Source organism: Rosa rugosa, chromosome 5 (assembly GCF_958449725.1).
Source record: "Rosa rugosa chromosome 5, drRosRugo1.1, whole genome shotgun sequence".
In the NCBI taxonomy this organism is placed as follows: Eukaryota; Viridiplantae; Streptophyta; class Magnoliopsida; order Rosales; family Rosaceae; genus Rosa; species Rosa rugosa.
Genome location: NC_084824.1, coordinates 9,322,767 through 9,347,997, shown reverse-complemented (window position 1 = coordinate 9,347,997; position 25,231 = coordinate 9,322,767). Strand labels below are relative to the sequence as shown.

At 38.5% G+C, this 25,231-nt stretch overlaps 3 protein-coding genes across 3 annotated transcripts; 1 reads left to right on the top strand and 2 right to left on the bottom strand.

Annotated features, from left to right (window-relative positions):
- Positions 1-2,629: 2,629 nt before the first annotated feature.
- LOC133711162 (uncharacterized) lies at positions 2,630-3,214 on the bottom strand. Its single transcript, XM_062137326.1, has one exon. It carries the CDS (start codon positions 3,212-3,214, stop codon positions 2,630-2,632), a length of 585 nt encoding a protein of 194 aa, XP_061993310.1.
- A 1,426-nt stretch (positions 3,215-4,640) lies between these two features.
- LOC133710691 (uncharacterized) lies at positions 4,641-8,142 on the bottom strand. The gene is made up of 2 exons (XM_062136823.1): positions 7,763-8,142; positions 4,641-7,448 (listed from the first exon to the last, which is right to left on the bottom strand). The coding sequence occupies exons 1-2, from the start codon at positions 7,772-7,774 to the stop codon at positions 6,993-6,995; spliced, it is 468 nt and encodes a 155-aa protein (XP_061992807.1). The 5' UTR covers positions 7,775-8,142; the 3' UTR covers positions 4,641-6,992.
- An 8,753-nt stretch (positions 8,143-16,895) lies between these two features.
- LOC133708580 (protein DETOXIFICATION 29-like) lies at positions 16,896-21,049 on the top strand. The gene is made up of 7 exons (XM_062134050.1): positions 16,896-17,425; positions 17,563-18,104; positions 19,570-19,656; positions 19,754-19,810; positions 19,916-20,273; positions 20,404-20,490; positions 20,621-21,049. Exons 1-7 carry the CDS (start codon positions 17,063-17,065, stop codon positions 20,705-20,707), a joined length of 1,581 nt encoding a protein of 526 aa, XP_061990034.1. The 5' UTR covers positions 16,896-17,062; the 3' UTR covers positions 20,708-21,049.
- The last annotated feature ends 4,182 nt before the right edge of the window (positions 21,050-25,231 follow it).

Genomic DNA, 25,231 nt, shown 5'->3' with positions numbered 1-25,231 from the left:
TTAAATACATTGGTTATCAAATCTTTTCATAAATCTCTTGTTTTTTTCCGTCGTAATATTTTATGTTGTTGAGTAACCTTGCTTGACAATATATGATGAACGCGAAAGAGATTGTAATATGTGTATTGGAATAAACAAGTCTTGGTGTCGATTTGCATCCAAATAAAATAACATAAACATTTAGCACAAAATTTTGCTTTACTAAAGAATAAATAAAGATGTGTTAGCTCTCTTATATATTAATCGATATGTTTCAGAATAGGTTCTATTTGCTTGTCAATTGGATACCTTGATTATTGTTTGAATAGAGTAATAGAGCATTTTTTGTTGCAGTCTGAGCGACAAAAGGTTTTCCTCTTCTTGAACCCTAGCTTGAAACGAGGATTTGAATTTCATACTTGATCCAAAAAATTTATCAAAAATGTCCCTGTGCTTATGCTAAGTTGATACTTGATTCCAGTAGCGTTAAAGTAACAAAGCATAGAAGCATTGATCTTAGAAACCAAGATGATAAGGAAATCAGATCCAATTCATCTTCATGTCCATTGTCCATTGTCCAAGTCCAGGACTCCAGGCACAGTGAGCTCCTAGATTTATTGTCCTCATTCCATAATCCATACAGACAAAGCAAGAAGCAGCCTAAGAATCCATCTGGCCAGTCAGCATATAGTACAACTGAATCAGATAGCCGTTTAAGAATCCTTCCAAATTAGCCAATCACATGTGCATTGGGCCGCCATAAGCCTATTCACCCAATTTAGAGTTTTAGACCCAAGTAATCGGGTTTATTATTATTATTTATTTATTTATTTTTAGCAGAAGAATAGATTTTAATAATCTGAAAACTAGAGCTGCACACATAATAATATTCTATATTTGCACCCTATATCAGTGGCCAAATAATTTAGAAACAATCAGACAATCAGTATCATACATTAAAACATTGATACACACTTAAAAAAAAAAAAAAAAAAACCCTTAGCCTATCTCATCCTTACATATGTTAGTGAGAATCGAATCTATGATATATGCAATGTTGGAATTATAATTTACCAACAGATCACAGCTCATTAGCAAAACATTGATACTCACTTATTCAACGAGCCTACAAGACTATGACGAGTCTTCTTATATAAAATTAAAATTAAATGAGAATCCGATCTTTTCGCCAATACACTCAATTGTAGTGCTCCATGATCCTTTTTAACAAGGATGTCTCAAACCAGGGGCGGAGGGAGGCAGGGGCACACTGGGTCACGTGCCCCAGTTATGATTTTTAGAAGGTATATATATTATATATTACTAGTTGAGTGAATGAAAGATGGTTTGGTTCAGTTGGGAAGAGCTTAAGGCTTTCAACTTTGTTGTTGCGGGTTCGATTCCCACCTTGGGCGTCTTCTTTTGTTTTTAGACCAAAGAAAGAAGGTTGGCCAGTTTTGTCTTGGACCTAAATATAATAGAGATCAGAGAGTACCTCTAACTCCTAAACACTTTTGACATTTAATATATATATATATATATATATATATATACATACATACGGAGGCGTTCCAAAGAGGACGTCCGCACTGTTGTTAAAGTGCGGACGTCGACGCTGCATCTCTGCTCGGGGCGCGACAGAGCGGCGGGGCTTGCCGGACGGACGCCAGGGGTCGAACGGACCGGTTTGCAGTCGGTGGAGTTGTCGGCGACGTGGTTGCAGCGCTGCCCAGAAACATGCAACTCCGACCTCCTCCGACCTCAAACGCTGCCTAGATTCGTCCGCCAAGCCTCCGGCCTCCGTCCGCCAAGCCCCTAGCCGCCATCGCCGCCTGGAACGCCGCGGCTGCATCGTCGTCCGCACTTTAGCAAAGTGCGGACGTCCTCTTTAGAACGGGCCTGTATATATATATATTATTTTTTTTTTTCTTCAGATTTTCAAGTCTAATGCAAAAATTATTTAAAAATATATTTTATTAACATTAATAACAATTGTCAGCCAATTCTTGTGTCAATTATAAACTTTTCTTTAAAAGAGATGTTAAAATACTTGAAAATAAAATTAAAATTAAATCCTATTGTAGAAATCGTCGTGCCCCAATACACTTAAATTTCTGGCTCCGCCACTATCTCAAACTAACCTTACCCTATACCTAGCAAAAGAAACACAAGTACACAACCATACGATGAAAACTTCCCAACGTCGAATGGTGGTTTCTGGGTTCTTTCAAGATGGGGTTTTTTACTATAGCTTAGTAACAGTTCTTGTTTTTCTTTGTGAGTTCCAAGGTTCTAAATTTTTGGTACGACTGATTGAATTGAAAAGCAATACCAATAATCCAACATTTATCAGTATACAGTCAATTCCATCATACTCTAAAATTGATATTGCCATTAATACTCAATCAATCATGAGTAGAGAAACATGAACTACAGGATTTAAATTTGCTCACCACCAATATTTTGGTGGTGATACCACCACTCAATACAAAACTGCCACGTGTTATAAAACGTAATTATAGTTTATCATGATGTTCTATTAAAAAAATTATATTTTAAGTATTGAATTAATTCTATATGACGTGGCAAGTTTTAATAGGGTGATGATATCACCACAAAATAAAATTGGTGAGCAAATTTGAATCCTGAACTACAAATTAACAAGCCTAGCAGTCTTACTCAAAATAGATGATTTGAGCTCAAGCTCTCTCAGATAGGCTCTAGTTTCAGAAAGTTGCTTCTTGGCATCAACAACCTCCTTTTCTTTTAGAGCCAAGGCCTCCATTTGGGATTCTAGTTCTTTCCTTAATGATTCGTTGTCGTGATCACAGTTGGCCTTTTCTAGTTTGAATGCTCGATGCTGACTCACGAGATCAATGAATTCTGCAAATTCGAGCATGAGGCGTCGCCAACCAACATCCATTCCTGAAGATTCTACATCCTTGAGCATAGTCGACAATTCTTTGACTTTTGACTCTGTCAGCTGCATCAGCGAAGGGCATTTCAACTCTTGAACCACATAACAGACACACTCGAGGTAATAAGAGCGAATGACAATTGATTCCAATTGATAGCTTGCTACTACATCACCGTACTTGTCAAAGATTGACCGGAGAATGGAAGATAAGCTTCCTTTCACAAGGCACTTTCCCACAAAAACGCTGGAATTAGAATTAACAGATCGTGCATCGTCATCATCTCTCTCACCTACAGTCTTACGATGGGAAGTTTTCATTGTTGTGTTTTTTTGCTAGGTATAAGATAAGGTTAATTTGGGAATTAGGTGGTTTAATTATATATATTTATAAATAAATAAATTTGCTGGGTGTACTACGAATTTTGTTTGATACATTTAGAGCAAGTTCACCCGTTGGGTCACCAGGGCAGGACACTATTCACTGCCACTAGATCTTTGCTTCCACCCGTTGGGTCAGGGTCACCAGTCAGTTACTGTTCATCGAATATTTTATTAATTTATTTTTGTAAAATGAGAAATGTATGATGTAAATAAATAGTATTGATAAACAATTTGAAAATGCAATCAAAGAAAATTTTTTTGGTAGACAAATTATATGTCCACCGACACTTTTTTTTTTTTTTTTTTTTTAACTCCACCGACACTTTTATCACATATACACTACCGACAAAGTTTTTGAAAAGTGTGAAAATATTTAAAACTCCACCGACACTTTTATCATGTACACCACCGACAAAGTTTTTGAAAAGTGTGAATTTTTTTTGCTTTTCCACCGACAAAGTTTTTGAAAAGTGTGAAATTTTTTTTAACTCCACTGACAATTTTGTCCACCGACACCACCGACAAGTTTTTTGAAAAGTGTGAAAATATTTTAAAATCCACCGACACTTTTATCACATGCACACCACCGACAAAAATTTTGAAATGAGTGAGAGATAACCCACCGACACTTTTATGTGTGAAAAAATTCAATAAATAGACATGATACGCTCACTACATACACATACCATTCGAGCTTAACAAACCTTCACCCTTTCTACTTCTCTACCATTACATATTTCCTAAATTTCCCTCGTTGCAATGAACAATTTGTGGGATCAAATTCGACGGTCTCAGGATGAAGATGATGAAGAGATGATGGCCACCAACGCCATTGTCATCGCTGCAGTTGCAGAAGAATCTGGAAACCAACACCGAGGGCGCGGTTCTCATCCGGGTCGTGCACCAAATGAGGAACGACTTAGAGAAGAAAGGGGCAAAGGTATGTTGGCCGACTACTTTGTCGACCGGCCAGTGTTCAAAGATCCGGTGTTCCGAACACGTTACAGGATGAGTCTCAATCTCTTCAAGCGTATATCTACTGACCTTTGCCAGTATGATCGTTACTTTGTGCAAAGTAGGGCTGGCGAAATGGGCCGAAGCAACCGAACCAGCCGATTTTCGAACCGGTCCGAACCGATGGTATACCGACGGTATGCAATATCTCATACCGAATATGTATACCAAAGTGTTATATGCATACCAAAATGGCTACACTTTGATAAGAGGCAAGGTTCGAACCTTGGACCTCTAACACTCCACGTTTGCTCCCAACCACTAGAGCAGCTCATTCTCTTACTACTATATGCACAAATTTTATATTTATTATCTCTTAGTTCCTACTATCAAATTAAAACACAAAATAGCAAGAATTTGGTTGGAGGCAGGAGTCAAACCCTCATCCCCTCACTCCGCAACTCAGCTCTCAACCACTAGAGCACAAGTTGCTTTTATTATATGTGGTACAATTATTATATTTATTCCTTCTTAACCTAATACAATTAAAAGAAAAAAACAAAAAGACCTCATCGGGTCCATCAATCCCAAAAATCAGAAACCATTCATCTTTCATCATCTCCATCACTTTCTTCTCCCTATTCATCCTCATCTTTCATCTCCTTCAATTTTTTTTTTCCAGAATCTCCATCAGTTTCTTGTCCCATTGCTTTTGCTTTCTTCCAGTTCTTTCATCTTCCTCTTCCTCTATTTCCTTCATCTCCTACTTTTCTCCATTATCAGTATCATCACTTCGTCCTCATCTAGTCATCTCCAAGGGAAACTCCAGATGAGATCTGAATCTTCGATGGCTGCTTTGATGTGATGTGCTTCTACCGCAACAAACTCCGTCAGTCAGACACCCGCGACCAATTGGGCCTCCTCTGATTTCCGGCAGCAAAACCGAACGATACCAACCGAAAATTCGGCTTGCCGACAGTCGGTATACCGACTATGTCGGATCGGTGGCGGTTTGAAAATTATGATACCAACGGAGGTCGGTTCGGCAACGGTTTGGGGAAAAATGGATCGGTTTAGTACCGAATTCAGCCCTAGTGCAAAGGTCAGATGCTACCGGCAAAGTCGGACTGCTTCCGGAGCAGAAGATGACAGCTGCCTTGCGAATGCTTGCTTACGGTGCAGGGGCAGATCAATGTGCTGAGTATTGTTGGATGGCGAAATCCACCTTCGTCGCAGCCCTTCAGCACTTTACATGAGGAATTGTTGATCTTTACTCAGCAGAATACCTCCGCGCTCCTACTGCAGCGGACCTCAGACGACTTCTTGCCAAAGCTGAGAGGAGAGGTTTTCCAGGAATGATTGGGAGCATCGACTGTATGCATTGGCAATGGAAGAATTGTCCGACAGGTTGGGCTGGAGAATATAGTGGTAGGAAACAGATCCCCACTATCATCCTGGAAGCAGTCGCATCTTACGACACCTGGATTTGGCACGCATTCTTTGGAATGCCCGGGGCATGCAACGACCTGAACGTCTTAGCAAAGTCTCCGTTGTTTGATGAGCTTACCGCCGGTAGAGCACCTCTGATCCAATTCCAAGTTAACAACAGAGCTCACAGTCTAGGGTACTATCTCGCCGATGGTATTTATCCTCGATGGGCGACTTTCTTGAAAACTGTTCGAAATCCTACACGCCCCAAGGAAATCGAGTTTGCAAAGGCTCAAGAGGAGTATAGGAAAGATGTAGAGAGATGTTTTGGTATATTACAGTCAAGGTTTAGTATTGTTAGAGGAGCTGCTCGTGGGTGGCATAAAGAGGACATTCGATACATTATGTTAACGTGTATTATATTACACAACATGATTGTCGAAAATGAACGACCTGAAGACAGCGATGATGAGGCAGGATTGCTGAGGTATGGGAGAGACCAACCGGTAGAGACTTTGATCCTGTTGGTAGAGATGCTCATCATATGAACGGATTCATGGACCGCTACCAACAAATTAGATCTGACCAAAGTCACTCCAACCTTCAGGAAGACCTCATTCAACACTTTTGGGAATTTCAAGGCAATAGGAGTATCTAGATCTGCTATTTGTGTGTGTTTTCTATTAGTTTTTATGTTTTTAATTATGTTTGTGTGGTTTCTACTTTAGTTTTTATGTTTTTAATTATGTTTGTGTGGTTTCATTTAGCTTTTCATTTCCTGTTGGTATTATTAAAATAAATTTTCATTTCATCAATCTAATATTACATAAGTGCAAAACCAAGCATTGGAATCATAACAATACAATTATTTAAAATATATAACTCCCTAATTTTCCTAATCCTCATATTCATTAGGAATCCAATTTGTGTTTGTGGGGTCATCCATATGGTTGGGGTTGGTGGATTCATCCGAAGAGAAAGGTGGAGAAGGGACACCACCGGTGAATGGTGGTTGTGGGAAGCCACAGGGGAAAGGAGATTGTGGATAATACCCACCGGGGAATGGTGGTTGTGGATAGCCACCGGGGAAAGGAAGTTGTGGATAGCCACCGACAAAAGGAGGTTGTGGATAATATCCACCGGTGAATGGTGGTTGTGGGAAGCCAGATCCACGGGTTGCATCTTCAGCTTCTTTCTCCGCAATTTTTTTTTGTTTTCTTTGCCAGTAATTCTTTTTGGTTGGCGTCATCTTACTTGTGTCCATCTCCATAATACGCTCTTCCCTCTCTTGATTTTTGAATTCCCTCTCTTGAATATCCAATTGCAAGCGTATTTAATCTCGTTGTTGTTGGTCACGGAGATGTCGAACATATTCCTCATCACGTTTCTCCTTGGCAGACAACATTGATGTTTGGTTGGTTGCTATAGTCTCCACAGCGGCTGTCAGAGGACTGGAATCATTAGATGTTTTCTTTCTTTTCCGAAGAGCTTCTTTGGCAGCCTTGTTTCCTTGAGGCCTCACCGAAGGATTGGGAGTTGCATCGGCATTTACCTCATCTGCATCTATGTCCAACTGGACATGAGAATCAGGAACGGATTGTTGTGTGTGCATCCGTTCAGTTCCTCCCCTGGAGGTTTCTCCAGCCGAAGAGGAATGGTTTGGAATGTCATCAAATTGTTGAAACCCCTTAACAATCTCGTAACATTCTAAACTAATGAAATCATCTTTTTTTGCTTTTCCTTTCGATTTGGTCATCGCAGCTCTCCACAAATCTTGTGCTTGACGTAGCTATTTAATTTAAACAAAAAAGTATAAATCTATTAGTACAAATATAAACGAGGTACAATGTATCAACTATTTAAATATAAGGTGAGTATAATGTATAATTTAAATAAAATGAAGTCTAAAGTATGATTATGAAGTCCTAATTTGAAGTATAATTATCAACTAAATTTTAATATATCAACTAATAATTTAAAGTATAATTATCAACAAAATATTTCAACTAATAATTTAAAGTAAGATGTATCAACTAATTAAATTTTAATATACACTAAAAGAATCATAAAAATTAATATTCGTGTTACACTACAAATTCATACCTCATCAATCATATTCGCACCACTCTTGTACCATAGCTTTGCTTGCCTTAAAGCACAATGCCAAGCATAAAGTTCGACTTTCAAGGTTTTCTACCTCCCTTGAAAAGCTTGCAATGATCGGACATATCCATCCCAATGTTCGGCATAGTGTTGGCGTACCTCTATCCATAGATCATCTTTTCTTCGTTCCGTACCTTTTGCCGGATCTTGGCTAACAGCCCTCCAAGACTTGCACAATTGAATGTCTTCATTAGTCTGCCAACGTGTCCCGTCAATACTTGGATCTCCTACGGGTTGGACAATCGTATTGCCTCGTACACTCATATTGGAATAAAAAAATTGTAGAGTATGAAAGCTTTGAGGAGAAGGAACAAAAAAAATATTGAGGAAGAAAGATGATTTTTTTGGTGTGAGAAGTAAAATAGGAGGTAAGGTATTTATAGAAAATTTTGGTTATATTTTTTTTTGTTACCGTTGAAATCTAACGGTATTTTTTTTTTTTTTTTTTAACCTCTGCAAATCGATTTTCATGTTGGCCGTCAGATGCATTTTAGTTTCATAAGCAACGGTCCAGATCTGTGGACCGTTGCATTCAAATCTGCAAAGTAGCCCAACGGCTACACGCCACGTCGCCACATCACGCCAGAAGACGACAAAAAAATGGCTGCTACGCGCCTGCAGACGTTGTCCCCGCTAGACGACAAGAAACTGCGCTTCACTTCCCCCCCGCGGCGCATCTCCCCGAGCGTCAGTTTTTTGGGCCACGCTGGCATCCTGGGTCACGGGCTCGGTCACCCTCCTACCCGAGTTCGTGACCTGGGCCTCCCACTGTGGTTTTGCCCCAAGCCCGGTGGAAAGGTGAATAGTGAGCTGGGTCAAGTTTTTTGCTGCTTTTGACGTGGTGCCCGGGCAATAGGATGCCGGGTGAACTTGCCCTTAGAAACACTCTTTAACAAAGTGTAACAAGGAGCAACACCGCATAGAATATAGGCTTAATGCTAGGCTAACAAAGCCTTAATTAAACATTTTGACCCCAAGTACCGAAGCCCAACAATGGAAGAAGCCTATTGACCTAATTTTGGCCCAAGTGGCGATTGATCCATACCAAAATAAGGGACTGTCTAGGATGGTCAATGCCTCTTTAACATGAATCACAATTTAAATGCTAGATGGGCATTACAGACGTGTCAATTACTTTAGAGTTTGGACTTTGGACTAAAGAACTATCTTCGTCAAATTAAGTACCATGATGTTTAGGGTACTCTGATGATCTGAACTCAACCTTAAATAAATTATAGGGTTAAATACTGCTTACTCCTTATACTTATAGGGTTTCATCGTTTCAGTCCCTGACCTTTGAATTTCACCTAAAAAGTTCCCGAACTCCCAATTTCCTCCCAATTGGTCCCTACCGTCAAACATCCATAAAAAATTCCGTTATTTTCCCTTAAAAAGTCTATTATACCCTCATTTACTTTAAAAAAATATATATATTTCTCTTCCTCTCTTTTTTAAATTTTTTTATTTTTTATTTTTATTTTTACCTCTTTTTCTCCCGGCTCTTTCGCCTCCTTTTTGTTCATCTCCTCATCAAGATGGTTCCAATCCACAGACCTTCAAGAGGTGAAATGAAAAAGAGAAATAAAACAGAGAAAAAATAAATTAAAAAAAAAAAAAAAAAGTAAGTGAGGGCATAATAGACATTTTCAACAACTTTAACAGAAAATTTTGACGGCAGGGACCAATTGGGAGAAAATTGAGAGTTCAAGGACTTTTTAGGTGAAATTCGAAGGTCAGGGACTGAAACGATGAAACCCTATAAGTATAGGGAGTAAACAGTATTTAATCCTAAATTATACAAGTTGAACTCAACCTTAAACAAAACTGCCTCATGACATTAAGTTGTTTACGGACTTTAGTAGCCAAGGATATACCAAAAATTAAACTTGGCCTGTTTAATTTACAATCCAAATTCGAATGAGTTACAATTATTAAGTTAGCTAAACTCAATCCGAACTCAGATGATTGACAAGATCGAAGAAAGGTAATTGGAACATCGGTAGTCCATTTTGCATTTTAACTCGTGGGTCACTCAAAGATCTCAACAGTCAAATCCTACCAATTTGAAAATACAATTGTCATGGTACGATAGTCTTTGTCAAATCGATCAATTTCTAGACACTTGAATTAAAAACAAGGATTAATTTCAGTTTACCCCCCTGAGGTTTGGGGGTGTCATCATTTCACCCCCCAAACTCTCAATTTCACTTTTTTACCCCCTGAACTTTCCAATTTCAATCAGTCGTGTCCAATTTCTACTATTCCGTCCAAATTGGACTTTGACTCTGACTTTTGAGGGGTAAAATGGTCATTTCAAGACAAAAAACTAAAAATAAAAAATTCGTTTTTTTTTTTTTTTTTTTTTTTCTGTTTTTTCATTTTTTTTTTATGTTTCTTCGTTTTTTTTTTTTTTTTTTATATTTTATTTTGTCTTCAACCTATACACCACAAGTTATAATAGGTTTATCAAAATAAAAAAATACTCTAGGTGGTTAAAAGCCGGTCGCTGGTCTACGATATTTGTTATATATCTCCGATAAAGTGAAGAATTTTAGGATATATCCCCAATAAAGTGAAGAAATATCTGTAAAAAATAATTTTACACTTTATCTGTAAATAAATATCTGTATATCCCCAATAAAGTGAAGAAATATCTGTGTAAAATCATTTTTGGTCTACGATATTTGTGATATATCTCCAATAAAGTGAAGAATTTTAGGACATATCCCCAATAAAGTGAAGAAATATCTGTAAAAAATGATTTTACACTTTATCTGTAAATATCTGTTTATCCCCAATAAAGTGAAGAAATATATGTTTAAAATCATTTTTTACAGATATTTATTTACAGATAAAGTGTAAAATTATTTTTTATAGATATTTCTTCACTTTATTGGGGATATATCCTAAAATTCTTCACTTTATCAGAGATATATCACAAATATCGTAGACCAGCGAGTGTGTAAAATCATTTTTTACAGATATTTATTTACAGATAAAGTGTAAAATTATTTTTTACAGATATTTCTTCACTTTATTGGGGATATATCCTAAAATTCTTCACTTTATCGGAGATATATAACAAATATCGTAGACCAGCGAGCGGCTTTTAACCACCTAGAGTATTTTTTTATTTTTATAAACCTATTATAACTTGTGGTGTATAGGTTGAAGACAAAATAAAATATAAAAAAAAAAAAAAAAACAAAGAAAAAAAAAAAAAACGAATTATTTTATTTTTTAAATTTTTTGTCTTGAAATGACCATTTTACCCCTCAAAAGTCAGAGTCAAAGTCCAATTTGGACGGAATAGTAGAAATTGGACACGACTGATTAAAATTGGAAAGTTCAGGGGGTAAAAAAGTGAAATTGAGAGTTTGGGGGGTGAAATGATGACACCCCCAAACCTCAGGGGGATAAACTGTAATTAATCCTAAAAACAACAACTCACTCGTAGCCTCATGCATAAACAAGAGACTGATCACTCGTAGCCTCGTGCACAATAGTGGAGAAGATAGAGTTTCAGGGAAGCTGCACGGAAAGGACCGTTAGTTAGTAGTTTTAGTGTATATTACATTGCTTGCAGATGCTCTAATTTTCAGGTCACACCTGAACAAATTTTTGAGTATATGAATACTATGATCAAGCATCCGAAGTTCGGACTTCAGTCCTCGTCGGATTGGATTAAGAAGGGAATAAATTCTTAGTTATATATAATTTTTAAGTTAATCATTGGCAAGAGGATGATGACCGATGTGCCATGGGAAGTTGAGAACAATATCGATGCTGAGGAAAGAATGGACAAGCAGAAAGAGCCATGCCCTACGTGGGTGAAAAGAGACGGTCCACTTTAGAAAGGGAAACAATTAATCAAACAAACAAAGACGTACGTGCGTGGTCCTTAATATATTAAGACAGAAACCATTGGCCTTCATTCATTGTCCGCCACAATGCTTAGGGCCAGGGCCCAGGGACTATTGTAGTTAGCTCGGCCTGCAATTTTGGTACGTACGTATCCATCTTGGCTTCTATCTCTCTCGATCTGTTTCGCCGAAACTGACTGAAATCTGAAAGTACATGTGATTGATTGTCAACTACCATTCTTGAGGAAAGTACGTACGAGCGAGGCAGTTCAGCAGTTGCAATCATAGTCCGAATTTCTCATCCCCATTATGGTTGGAGAGCCGATAGGAACCCAACTTGATCGATGGAGATTATCCATCCCTAGTTAGGTCAGACATATATATATATACAGTTTTATATAGTTTACTGTATCATTGTAGACTCGAGAGAAGAGAAATATGATTCTCTAGTGGGACGAGCATCTCCTTAGCCTCAAATTAATCCAGCATGCTTTTCACATGGATTAACAGCAAGTTAATTAATCATCACCCCAGTTAGTTTTAACTACTTTGTAATCGAGTTGACAATGTGATATGTAATTGCAGCTAGCTCTACCAGTCAACTCAGTTTCTCATCCCCTGAAATCATATCTTTGCATGCAGCTTAATTAATTAATTTTAATCGATATTTAAACTTGTTAGATCTGGCCTCTGACTAAAGAAGACCCATCAATTTAATTAGTAGGAGGCCAAAGCTTAAGCATGCAATACCAAAAAAAAAAAAAAAATATGTCATGCCAGTCATGCATACACACGGACACACCCTAAACTTTAGCTACTCTTGTTCCTTTCATGGATAATGGATTATTTCTTCTTGGAGTTATTTTTTAAAGTAGAAAATTGCAAGCAGAATATATCCTCATCATCTGACTATATGATCGATCTTCTGTTCAGGCAAACTGTAAATTAGTTCGATCGATCTTCATCATCCGACAAGTATATCTCCTTAAACTTATATATGATCATAACCAACGAAATATATGGTCGAGATATTCTGCGTATACTTCGCCCAATTAAACGTGATCAAAATATCACGTTTTCAATTGATTCCTTTTGACTTGAACGAAGAATGTGAGGTGTACCAAACAAACTAAGGCCTGGATTGATCACAATCTCACATGATAGATGATAGCGATCGTAGTTAGCATTTAATCTTTTTTTTTGGGGCAGTTTGGTAGGTTTTTACCGTTTTTTTTTTATAAAAATACTATTTTTTGGCTGTACGTTATTTCTATTCAGATTAAATTCGGAAAGAAATTCGGAAGGATTAGTCACGTAATTAAATTCTAATATTCTATAAAAGATTATCATAATTTAGGGTTCCCTGCCAAAGTCAGTCTAATTTCTAGTCATTAATGCTGTCACGTACTGTGCTAACAAACACAGATCGTCGACTACCAATAACCGGATATTGTGTTTTTGGTTTAACCTTCCAAAAATAACTGATTGATCTATTGATTTATATGCTGTTTTTATTTTTAATTTTTTATCTTATTTATTCAGACAAGAACACATGGACATAACCGATTTTTTTTTAGAGAATGTGGGTGTCAATCCATTAATAAAACAACATGTAAATAACATCATATAGAGACAGGCAGACAGGTCACCAAAAACTTAAACTACGACAAGATTAGAAAGCCCAAAGGCTAAAACTAAAAAGGAACAATAAAATTAGGGCAACCTAACATGCAATATTATACTAAATAAAATAATCCGAAAAAACAGTTTCCTTACACTACTAAGAAGAGATCCGAAACAACTCAAGATCTAACCCTATATTATTCATGTTCCCACGAAAGAACCCTACTTAAGGGCACTCGTAGGAGAGCTGGACAACTCAACCGGAACCAAATTAACCTCCATGTCCTCTTTCACGGCCTCCACTGCATGCTCCTTGATCCACTGTTGGAGTCTCCACCATATTTGACTTAAAACCCCGCTTCTTCCTAGGCTTAGAATCACCCTGCATCTTCAACTTTTTGGGCTTCAAACCCTCCAGTAGGGTTATTCTTCCTGCCCGGAGGCCTTCTCACCTTGGACTTCTTTGCAAGAGACACCAAGATCACACCATTGGAGCTCTTCAATGCCAGCTCTGGTTCAAAACCTAGTTGGGCATGATCCGGGCCAGAATCTCCCCATGCGTTGCGCCTGATCCTGGCCCGAATCTCCCCATGCGTTGCGCCTATCAATTTTACTGCCCTCGTAGAGAACAGAGCCAACGACAACCTAAAAATCTTGACCCAAACAAGAATCAAGGAGATTGGAGCTGTTGCAACATCACCAAATTCATTGAACGTCTCCGCCGCAAGGACATGCTTCCCAAAAAACCACGAACCACCTTCAAGTACCTTATCTCGGTTCGCTGCCTCCGTAAAGTTTAAAACAAAACGACTACTATACTCCCTGATCCTCAAGTGGTTCCCAAAACCCCACACTAAAGCCATCGTGCCCATGAACGCCTTCTTGTTTGCCGTCCCCAAAGCAGGCGCCCGTTCACAAGGAGGCGATCAGACACCGCCGCAGCACCCACCGGTCCAAACGACGCCCTCTCATCCTCTATGATGGCAAGGGTCGCAGCCAGCCTAGCTAACATTTCATTAACCATGGTGAAAACCCTAGAAACTGATGTTGAAAGAAGTGGAGACAAAGAGAAAAACCTACTCCTACAAACTCTCCTAAGACTATAACATTTGTTTTTGATACTAGAGGTTGTTTTTGTGATAGCTTCACTGGTACAAAAATATAAGGACATAAAGGTACAATGTGTTTCTAGTGAGAATTCAGAGACTAAGTATGAAACAAGATAAAGAGAGAGAGATGACACAACATATATAGTGGTTCACCTTACTTAAGAGGCAAGGCTACGACCACTTAGAGATTTCACTATGAGTGAGGCTAAGTAGCCTTTGTAGTAATACAAGTGTGGGGATCATGGATCCCATCCTCATCTAAGTAGGGGATGACTCTCTTTTATAACTAAATGAGGTTTCATTCTATTTTACATTTTCGATGTGGGACATAATGCACATATTGCTTCTCCTGAAGCCTTTTGAAGAGCATGGGGAGGGTGGCCTCCCGGCGAGATATCGTCTGACCTCCACTATGGCGAGGTAGCTCTGGTGTCGGTCTACCGGATGTATGCCGTAGGCAAGGTTAACCATATCACGGGGACCACCTATGAGGTTATTGCTTATGCTTAGCGGTATGTGATATATGTGGTATCAACACAATGAACACTTTCATATTACAACTCCTAGATTTTGTATGTTTGGTGACATAAAATACGTGATCTAACTTTTCATAAATAAGAGTAGACTACTTCATTTGCACATGTAAATATCCTCGATCCCTAGTGGCCTAATCCCTATCTTAAATTGCTTGATTTTATAAAAATAATTTCACATCGTGAGTTGTGGCCTAGTGATTATTTTATATAAATAATATCGTCGAAGTCACATATTCAAATCTTACTAACATAAAAATGGTTGTTTCTACTAATAAACAATTTTACATATAGCAATTAATGATTTATTCAGTTTTAATTTGCTCTCTCAAGTATTGCTTGATATCATGTTATCCAATTACAGAATATGTATCTTCTGGAAATGGCATAAACTCCCCATACCTATGATATCAACTCATCAATCGTATACATTACAGTAGATATAACTGACTATAGTACTCGTATACGATTACTATTGTTCATGTCATGACTCGTGACTTCTTCTTCTTGGACGTTTTTTCAGAAGTAGTAAACCTGCAACAGAATACACATCATCATATATGATGTCCTAATACGTGTCCAACACAAATGTAGTCTTGTTCATGTCATGATGACTACTTATCTTCTTCATCGGAAACGTAATTTTAGAAGTACGTAGTAATCTTAAACTGAACATTTATCATCAGAAATCATCATGTATGGTCCAACGCCGCCCGGCTTTGGGTTTTTCTGTTCAGGCCATCTCTTCGTACAAGTTTATCTACTTCAATTTCCGTAATGTTATAAACGACGTCATATGATCTACAAAATTTATACACTTTGCGTATACGTAGTGTGCCCCATTTCTAATTTGTAATAATTAGTTAAGAAGCGTCGACATCTCTTACTTGAAACAAGAATGGATGGTATACCAAACATACTGTGTAGACTTATTGGGGCTGTTTGGTACACGATCGATCACATACAGATACGACTAATTGCATGCAATATTAATTTGCGTTAGTACTTAAAGGGCCGTTTGGTAACTAACACATATGATATAATGATTACTACTTGTTTTCACTGGTTGTAGGTATTCTCTATTAGGATTAAAACTCGAGCACAATTATAGCAAAGAATTACACTAAGAGACAAATTAAGTATAATATGGCGTGTTGTTGGAGTAATAGGAAATTAGGGTAAATCCCTATTTATGCGTACTAGCAACATTCTTACATGGATTGATCGAGTAACTGGTTCATACTATTTTCTAAGCATGTGTCATCAATGATGTCAATCATATATACATTATCTACATTTAAAGATATTATGTTATTTGACATGAAACAAGCACTTGATTTTACATGAGATATGCAAGATTGGACACCAGCAACTAGTATTGTTTTTTTGGGCTAATTTCTGAAAATAACTTAGCTTTTGGCTTAATTATATACTAGCAGAAAAATGTTATAGTCTATATATACATATAACAATTCAATGAGCAACGTTTATATTGCTACTCGAGACTTTACTAATCTAGTACTAGATTCTGTGTGGTTGTTTTTTTTTTTTTTTGGGCAATAGATTCTGTGTGGTTGTTATTTGATGTGAATTACGTATTTAACTTTTCCTAATTCTGGGTAGTTCATAGTTTTCAACAAACTTGACTTGTTGTAGCAATATCTATCGTCAATATCCAACCTCATACCTTAGTTTGCTTTTATATGAACAAATTTCACATGTCCCAATGATTTGGTGGTAAGTAAGATTTTATAGTTTGATTAGTCAATTTTTGGTTTGCTTGAAATCTCCAAGTCAAACATTCTTAGGAGAGATTTGTTGTAGCAAATTCTCCCGTACTATATATTGACCTGTTGGTGTATATTTCACTCAAAACCCAAATCGACCTTCACATGAATATCGAGTTTTTTTGGCCGCCGAATATTTGTTTCTTTTTGTTGGTTTTAATTTATAGAACTACTAAATATAATACTAAAATGGACTCACGAGACACTTATTTTTTTATTTTTTTGGACTCACGAATCACGATACACTTAGCTATATGTATCAATCACTACCAATGCAAATGCGAATCCATTTCCAACACTCGACCTAAGAACTTAACCAGATCCAATGGCGGACAATAGGCAGCCACTTCTGTCCTCGAGAGACGAGGTGGTGCCACCTCCTCAACATCAGGTGCATGACCACCTAGAGTCCCTCCCACCCGCAAACCCTTCTTTCATTTCTAGCAGCACCTTCAATCCCGACTCCGATGACATCCCTCCCATCAATGGCGTCCGCGACTTCTTCCGAGAGTTCAAGCGGGAATCCAAGAAGCTCTGGTTTCTTGCCGGCCCCGCCATCTTCACTTCCCTATGCCAGTACTCTCTCGGCGCCGTCACCCAAATCTTCGCCGGCCACGTCGGCACTCTAGACCTGGCCGCCGTCTCCATCGAAAACTCAGTCATCGCCGGATTCTCCTTCGGCGTTTTGGTATTTATCTTTTATCCAATACAAGCAACAAACTTTCTATGCTTAAGTTATCAATAGTCGGACAACATACCATATCATATTATTTCGACATAGTGATATTGATTGTAATAATTTGAATCATAACATGGTGAATGAAGCTTGGAATGGGGAGTGCGCTCGAGACGCTATGCGGGCAAGCGTTCGGGGCCGGACAGTTGGACATGTTAGGAATCTACATGCAGCGTTCGTGGGTGATCCTCAACATAACCGCCGTAGCGTTGTGCTTTCTCTACATATTTGCTCAGCAGATTCTGTACGGAATAGGGCAGACGGCGGAGATATCAAAGGCGGCGGGGGTGTTCGCTCTCTATATGATTCCACAGCTGTTCGCGTACGCGTTTAACTTTCCGATAACCAAGTTTCTGCAGTCGCAGAGCAAGATCATGGTGATGGCGGTGATCGCGGCGGTGGTGCTGATCATACACACAGTGTTCAGCTGGCTGCTGATGTTGAAGCTCGGGTGGGGGCTGGTTGGCGCGGCGGTGGTGCTCAACGTGTCGTGGTGGCTCGTAGTGCTGTCGCAGCTGGGTTATATTGTGGCCGGAACTTGTGGTCGGGCGTGGACGGGCTTCTCTTGGAAGGCCTTCCATAATCTTTGGGAGTTTGTTAAGTTGTCTCTTGCTTCAGCAGTCATGCTCTGGTAAGTGGTCTCCAACCACAAGCTCTCTTGCATCTTCATTTTATAATTTTTATCCCAAATCTCTTCATTTGAGTATCTTGTATTTTTTATAAACCGCGGAGATGTGCGCACTTAGAATTAGTTTTTGATATAGTTCCTGAATTGCGCACCTCTCCTCGACTACATTAGCAAATAGCAATCAGGCAAATTCTCATGATTTCATCTTTCTGTTTGAACTATTTACCTTCTTCCTATAACAACGGACGGTCAAAGCTACCATATATGCTAAGTCTTTGCCGAGATTTACTCAGAGAGAGATTGCCCTTTGAAAAGTTGCATGTGGATCATTTCTCTCCTTTAGATCTTCCATATGGGTCCATCCCGGGACGTCAGATCTCTGACTGTCTTGACTTTTCTTTTTAATATTCTAGGCACTTTGCTAGCCACTCACTAACGAGTGGCCACAGCACACATACTATATTATGTTAATGAATGAATATCTTCTCATCCTTTATTTTTAGAAGGAACGATTAATTCTTCATTAATTTCCTTGTAGATATTAATTGAAATATGAACAATTTAGCAATGAATGAGAATTTCTAACTATAAATAACCCTATTTATTCTAGTGCATAAGTTTTCTCTGTGTACACTAACAAACAACCAATTTGTTATGTAATAAATATATATTCGTAGTATGTTGTTACTTTGTTGGTTTGTCATTTGCATTCTAATGACCACGTTTACTTACTTGAAATGAAATATCGGAGACAAATGAAATGAGAGAATAAAATAATCGGTATTAATTCCGGATGATTTGATTTCTAAACTCATCTCCCCCCTTCGTAATCAAATTCCTAAGTATTCAGGAATCAATTCCTAATAAGGAGGTGAGACATACACTCATTCTGATTCCTCCACATGTTGGTAAATGCATGAATACTTTTACCCGGAATCATTTTGATTCCTTTATGTGTTAGTAAACGCACAAATATTTTTACTCCGTAATCATTCCCTCTCATTCCAAGTAATCATTCCCTCTCATTCCAAGTAAGTAAACGTGCCATAAATTTTTAAATGTTATATTAAGTAGCTGAAAATAAAACTTACATTCAATTAAATTAATTTTTTTTATTTATTAAAAAATTATACTTCTTTTGCCTTGATTTGCTCATGATATTCAAATTGCTCCTGCTTAGCCCAATACCATTTGATCTAGTAGTATAAGTTTCCTCTTTATAGATAGGAGGTCGTCAGTTCGACTCACAAAAACTAATTGTTGATTGATAAAAAAAAAAAAATTGCTCCTGTGCATGTTCATTTTTACTATCATAATCGTTCTAATCTATTATAAATATAAATATCTTTTTCCTCCAAAAAAACTAAACCGAATGCTTATTGTTTTTTGGTGAAAATCAGTGACATTCTCACATGGTTAATCTTGCAAAACAGAGCTGTTGATTTTTCTTTTGTCAATTCTTGTGCAGTTTGGAAGTGTGGTATTTTATGGCCTTGATTCTCTTTGCTGGGTACCTACCCAATGCAGAAGTTTCTGTGGATGGCCTATCCATATGGTGAATATCTGTTTCTCTCTACATTTTTGTAAGAGGCACTGTCGACACTGATTGTACCCATGGAAATAATCAACTTTTTTCCCTGTTGAGTTTGCAGCATGAACATCTTGGGATGGACAGTCATGGTGTCTCTAGGCATGAATGCAGCAATAAGGTCAGTAAATCTCATCAAAACCTTACAATACCAAAACTCACTTCTAAACTTCTCAATCCCAACATACTAAATGTTCAATATGAATTGAAATTACGTACTTTGCAGTGTAAGAGTGTCGAATGAACTAGGAGGAGGACACCCAAGAACAGCAAAGTTCTCACTAGTAGTGGCTGTGATATCATCCTTTTTCGTCGGTGTTCTCATTTCCGTCATCCTCATCATCTTCAGAAACCAATATCCCGCCTTGTTTTCAAGCGATTCGGAAGTGCAGGCTCTCGTGAAGCAGCTTACGCCTTTGCTGGCAACCTGCATTGTCATCAACAACATTCAGCCTGTATTATCTGGTGTTGCAATTGGAGCAGGATGGCAAGCTGTTGTGGCCTATGTGAACATAGCATGTTACTATGTAGTTGGGGTACCTTTGGGTTTACTCTTTGGGTACTACTTTGACTGGGGTGTTGAGGTAAGTCTCTATCTATCTAGCCCTGCGCCCCTGCACAATATTTTTAGAATTTTAGTGGATAGTCAAGAACATAAGCATCGCTAGAAAAAGTCTTCCTCTTTATCTTCATGTTTCTCATATACTTTTGCAGGGTATCTGGAGTGGAATGCTGATAGGGACATGCATCCAAACTATTGTCCTTTTCATCATGATTTATAGGACCAACTGGAGCAAAGAGGTAAAGGGATCGATTTGAACATCAATTTCATTTCCAATGCTTGTACAACTCATAAGATATTTTACCAACTCTTCAACCAAGTCAAGGATACCCCATACAAACTGAGGCATTTAATGTGTTATGACTGCAGGCTTCTATAGCAGAAGACAGGATAAAGAAATGGGGAGGCCAATCAGACAATCCCATTGACAAGGAGAGCAACATTGCAACAACATAGAAAGAAGTTGAAAAATTGAAGAACCTATTGTCTTCAACTCGCGAAATTGGCATAGACTAATTACGAATTTATGAGGAAGAAAGTAGCCGTATCGAAAATGCAATTTTTGTTTTTCAATGTTAGGGCCAAATCTTCTGCAAGAATATGAAGATAAATGGCACGAGACCTTCCCAGTCATTTCGGCATATTGGCAGTGAAAGATGATTTTGGAGCTAAGTAAGAGGACTTTTAATCGCTGTATGACTATTCCAGTAGGCATAGAAAAACCATTGTTCCTAGATTAATTGATCATCTTTGTAGTTTATGCTCATTATCGAAGTTATTTACGCCCATTATGTACCATTGCGAAAAGTTCCAGTGGCATCGTGATAAGTCCTCTGTTCTACTTAAAGAAAGAACAAGATGGAATAACATACACCTTGATGCAGAAACTGCTGTATTACGTACACAATATAATTCTCTGAAGATGCAGCATCAAGAATACAACATATAGAAACGAAATGGTGGTGAATAGCCAGGTACTTAGGCTTGTATAAGCTTCCATCATAATCCCTACAAAAGTCTAGCTTAGTACGCACGAGGAACAGGGGTAGAGCAAGCAATTCCCAGCAGCTGACAGCTCCCAAGGAAAATCCCGAATTGTATCTCAGATTGACGGTATACTGCATACATGTGTATATGGCTATGTGTATAATCTTTCGGTCTAGGATAAATATATAATTGTACCTACCACCACATTTGTAGACAAAACCTTTTTCCGCATGATTCAATTTTATGGAGTACGTTATCTACAAGGGGTTATATACAAGAACTTCTCACTAGGAAAGAATTTGTCTACCGTTGGTCTCATATTGCACCCTCTATGACAAGATCAGAACACAACTCGTTGTTCTAAATGTGCTATGCAGAATCAGATCCTACAACTAGTATTGCAGAATCAGATTCCGACTAGCTTGTTATTTGAAAGCTTATACTCCTCCTGCCTCCCTATATACTCATAATTTTGAAATGTTAGGGCTGGGATCGGTTCTCATTTTGGCATTTTTTGCCGGAACCGGAACCGAAACCGTGTCGTTTTTACCGGTTCGGTTACTTGAGTTTTCATTGCCGGAACCGTTTTTGTCGGTTCGTTTATGCATCGTTTTCGGTTCCTATACACAGCATGTCAAAGCCCCAGTTTTGCAGTTTTTCAGGCCTAATTCCACACTCCAGCAAATATACAAAAGCAATAAAGCTACTATATACAAAAGTAGAGAATTAATGAAGTAGCTCCACCAGTACCAGAAAACAAATTCAACTACAGTTTGGGTTTGAAAGGGAGGAGAGGAGGGTTTAGACGGAGAAAGGTAAGAAGGGATTTGATTATATAGAAAGGAGGTGGAGGAGGTGGGAGAAAGGGTGGGAAACTGGGAAAGTCCGCCGAGGAGCGATGAAAATAAATGGAGAATTGGTTGTTGGTCTCGGTGAGGTACCAGTATGAGCTAGAAAGAGCCGAAGAATAAAAATGATGAAGTGAGTTTTGGAATTGGGATTGGAACTGCAAGGAAAACAAGTCGAGACACAACAAGGAGGAAGAAAAGGCTGAGAGACGAAGAGGAGCAGGAGGTTGGTGGAATGGGAGGAATGGAGGATGAGTTTGAGCTGTTTAATTAAAGAAGAAATTGGGTTTGTGTGGCAGAGAAAAAGAAAGAATTGTATATGTGGATGGAGACATATATCATGAGGGTAGGGTAGGTAGGTTCTCAAAAAAATAAAATAAAGAAATCAGAGCACATGGCACATATGGATGGGGTGAGTACGTAAGGTAAGGAAATCATGGCAGCACATGGGCACAATCTTAGAGGTTATCTCACTTAAAAACTGGAAATTTGCTGTCCCAAAAATACTGTGCCAAACCAGTCCCCATGCATTCATTGGTCCACAAAGAATAAAATATAGAACAAAAAATTAAGAAAATATTTTCTTAATCTTTATGGACCAATGAATGTATGGGAACAGGTTTGGCACAGGGTATTAGGGACAGCAGATTTCTTCCCGAAATTTGCACATCCCTAATTACAAATGGCACACCCTTTCATTTTTTTAATATTATTTCCTCTAACAACTTTTTACTCTTCCTAAAATACCCTAAACTCATATTTTTTTTTTCCTTTTTGGGCCCTCTCTCTCTCTCTCTTCTCCAAAACCACGACCATCTCCTCTCTTTCCTCTCTTGTTTCGGTACCTTGACACCACCACTGTCAAGGCCTTCGGCCCAGCCACCGTCGCCAACCTCGGCCCCGGCTTTGACTTCCTCCGATGCGCCGTCCTCGGCGACTTCGTCTCCCTCACCGTCGATCCCCAAGTCCTCCCCGGAGAGATCTCCGGCGACCACAACTCCAAGAAGCTGAGCAAGAACCCCATCTGGAACTGCCCCGGGATCACCGCCATTGAGGTCATGAAGATGCTCGGCGTCCGCTCCGTCGGCCTCTCCCTCTCTCTCCAGAAAGGCCTGCCTTTGGGAAGCGGGCTCGGATCCAGCGCCGCGGCCGCCGCCGTCGCTGTCAACGAGATTTTCTGTGGGAAGCTGGGGGTTGAGGCGCCAGTGCACGCGGGGCTCAAATCGGAGGAGAAGGTCTCCGGTTATCACGCTGATCTCATCTTTCCAGCCTTGACCCAATGACCGAGAATTCTTCTCAGTCCGACTCCGAGTCTTGCAAACATTCCTGCCTTCGGATTCCAAAAAAAAAAAAAAATTGCTGAGGGCAGAAAGAGAGCTGGAAAACTGATTGGGAAGTGTCTGTTGATACTCATCCAAGTTCTAACTAGCTTGGGCTCCTACATGGAGAAGATACAGAGAATATGGTCGTGGTTTTGGAGGAGAGAGAGAGAGAGGGCCCAAAAAGAAAAAAAGAAAAAATTTGAGTTTAGGGTATTTTAGGAAGAGTAAAAAGTTGTTAGATGAAATATTATTAAAATAATATAAGGGTGTGCCATTTGTAATTAGGGGTGTGCAAATTTCACCCCCCTTTAATTTTTATTAAAATATTTTCTTAATCTTTTGTTCCATATTTTATTCTTTGTGGACCAATGAATGCATGGGGACTGGTTTGGCACAGTATTTTTGGGACAGCAGATTTCATCCCGCAAATTTCACCCCCCAAATTGAATATAGGAACGGAAACCGAACTGACTACTATCATAAGAAACCGAACCAAACCGAAGAAAAACAACTAATTGAAAAGAGAAAACCGACCTGAATCGACCGATACGGATCGGTTTGGACTGGTTCCTCGGTTTTTCGGATCTAAAATTCCAGCCCTCTCATTGATCTCATAATTGCATCCAATCTCAATCAATGACAGGAGAAATAGATCCGATTCTGTAAACTTACCTCTTATCTTTTCCTCTTAACCCAGAAATCTCACTATCTCAGTAATACATTCTATGGATTTATTAAACAATTTAATGCCCAAACTTGAAACTAAATCCATGAAATTGCCCAGACTACCCGATCAAAAGAGTTGCATAAAAATATCAATACTAAAAGTGCAGATCTGGGAATGCTTTGCATGTTCACAGCACCCTGCATAATCACAATACTAAAAGTTGCAGAAGAGGACAATATTGAGATGGTGGGGATCGTAAAGAAGTGCAGACCTGAGAGGTAGGAAGCCAATACCAAAAGACCCAAAAAGGTCTTTTCCTCATATAACAAAACAATTGTATATTAAGGTGTCAATTTTTTACAGGTAAGTCATACCATGTTAGCATGCTGACATGGTTCCAGATTCTGTGTAGTTGGTGACACTGACTACGCATCTAACTTTTCAGACATGACGACCGGCTAGCTAGCTAGCTCATAGTTTCAAACAAACTTGCACAAATCCAAATAATTTATACTCCCTAGTCCCTACCTCGATTTTCTCTCACATATACAAATTTCACACGTAGCAACTAGTTAATGATACATGCAGTTTTTGCTCAGTCAGTCAGTCGAGTATTTGTGCCGTGTATGCATGTTTATACAGATTTGTTTCTTTTTTTTTTTTTGAATAAAAGATTTGTTTCTTTGTATCCCAGAAATCAGTAACTTCCGTGCCAAGTATGTTACTATAGACTGTTAGTTCACTTAGTTGTAGCATTCTCCCATGCTATTACACCTGTTAGTTTGTATTTCACTCAACACTCCCAAATATCGAAATTCATTTCTTTTTTGGCTGCCGAAATTTGGTTGGTGTTATTATGTTTTCTTTCCTTGTCTTTTTTATTTGTTTTTCATTTGTTTTCATTTTATACCATTCAATATTATAACTGTTAGTATAGGTTTGATGTATGTTGGCATTCCTAATACAAAAGCTAGAATCATAGGTCTACTAGAGTTATCAAGTGTAAACTGGAAGTGATATATGATCATACAATGCTCCAGCTGACTCTTCGATGCACTCCAGGTATGGGCATATGCATTTGCATTTCATTAAGGTCAATCTACATGCATACTGGGATTGCAATCTGTTCTGCAATCCCTATCAGATCAGGTTTCAT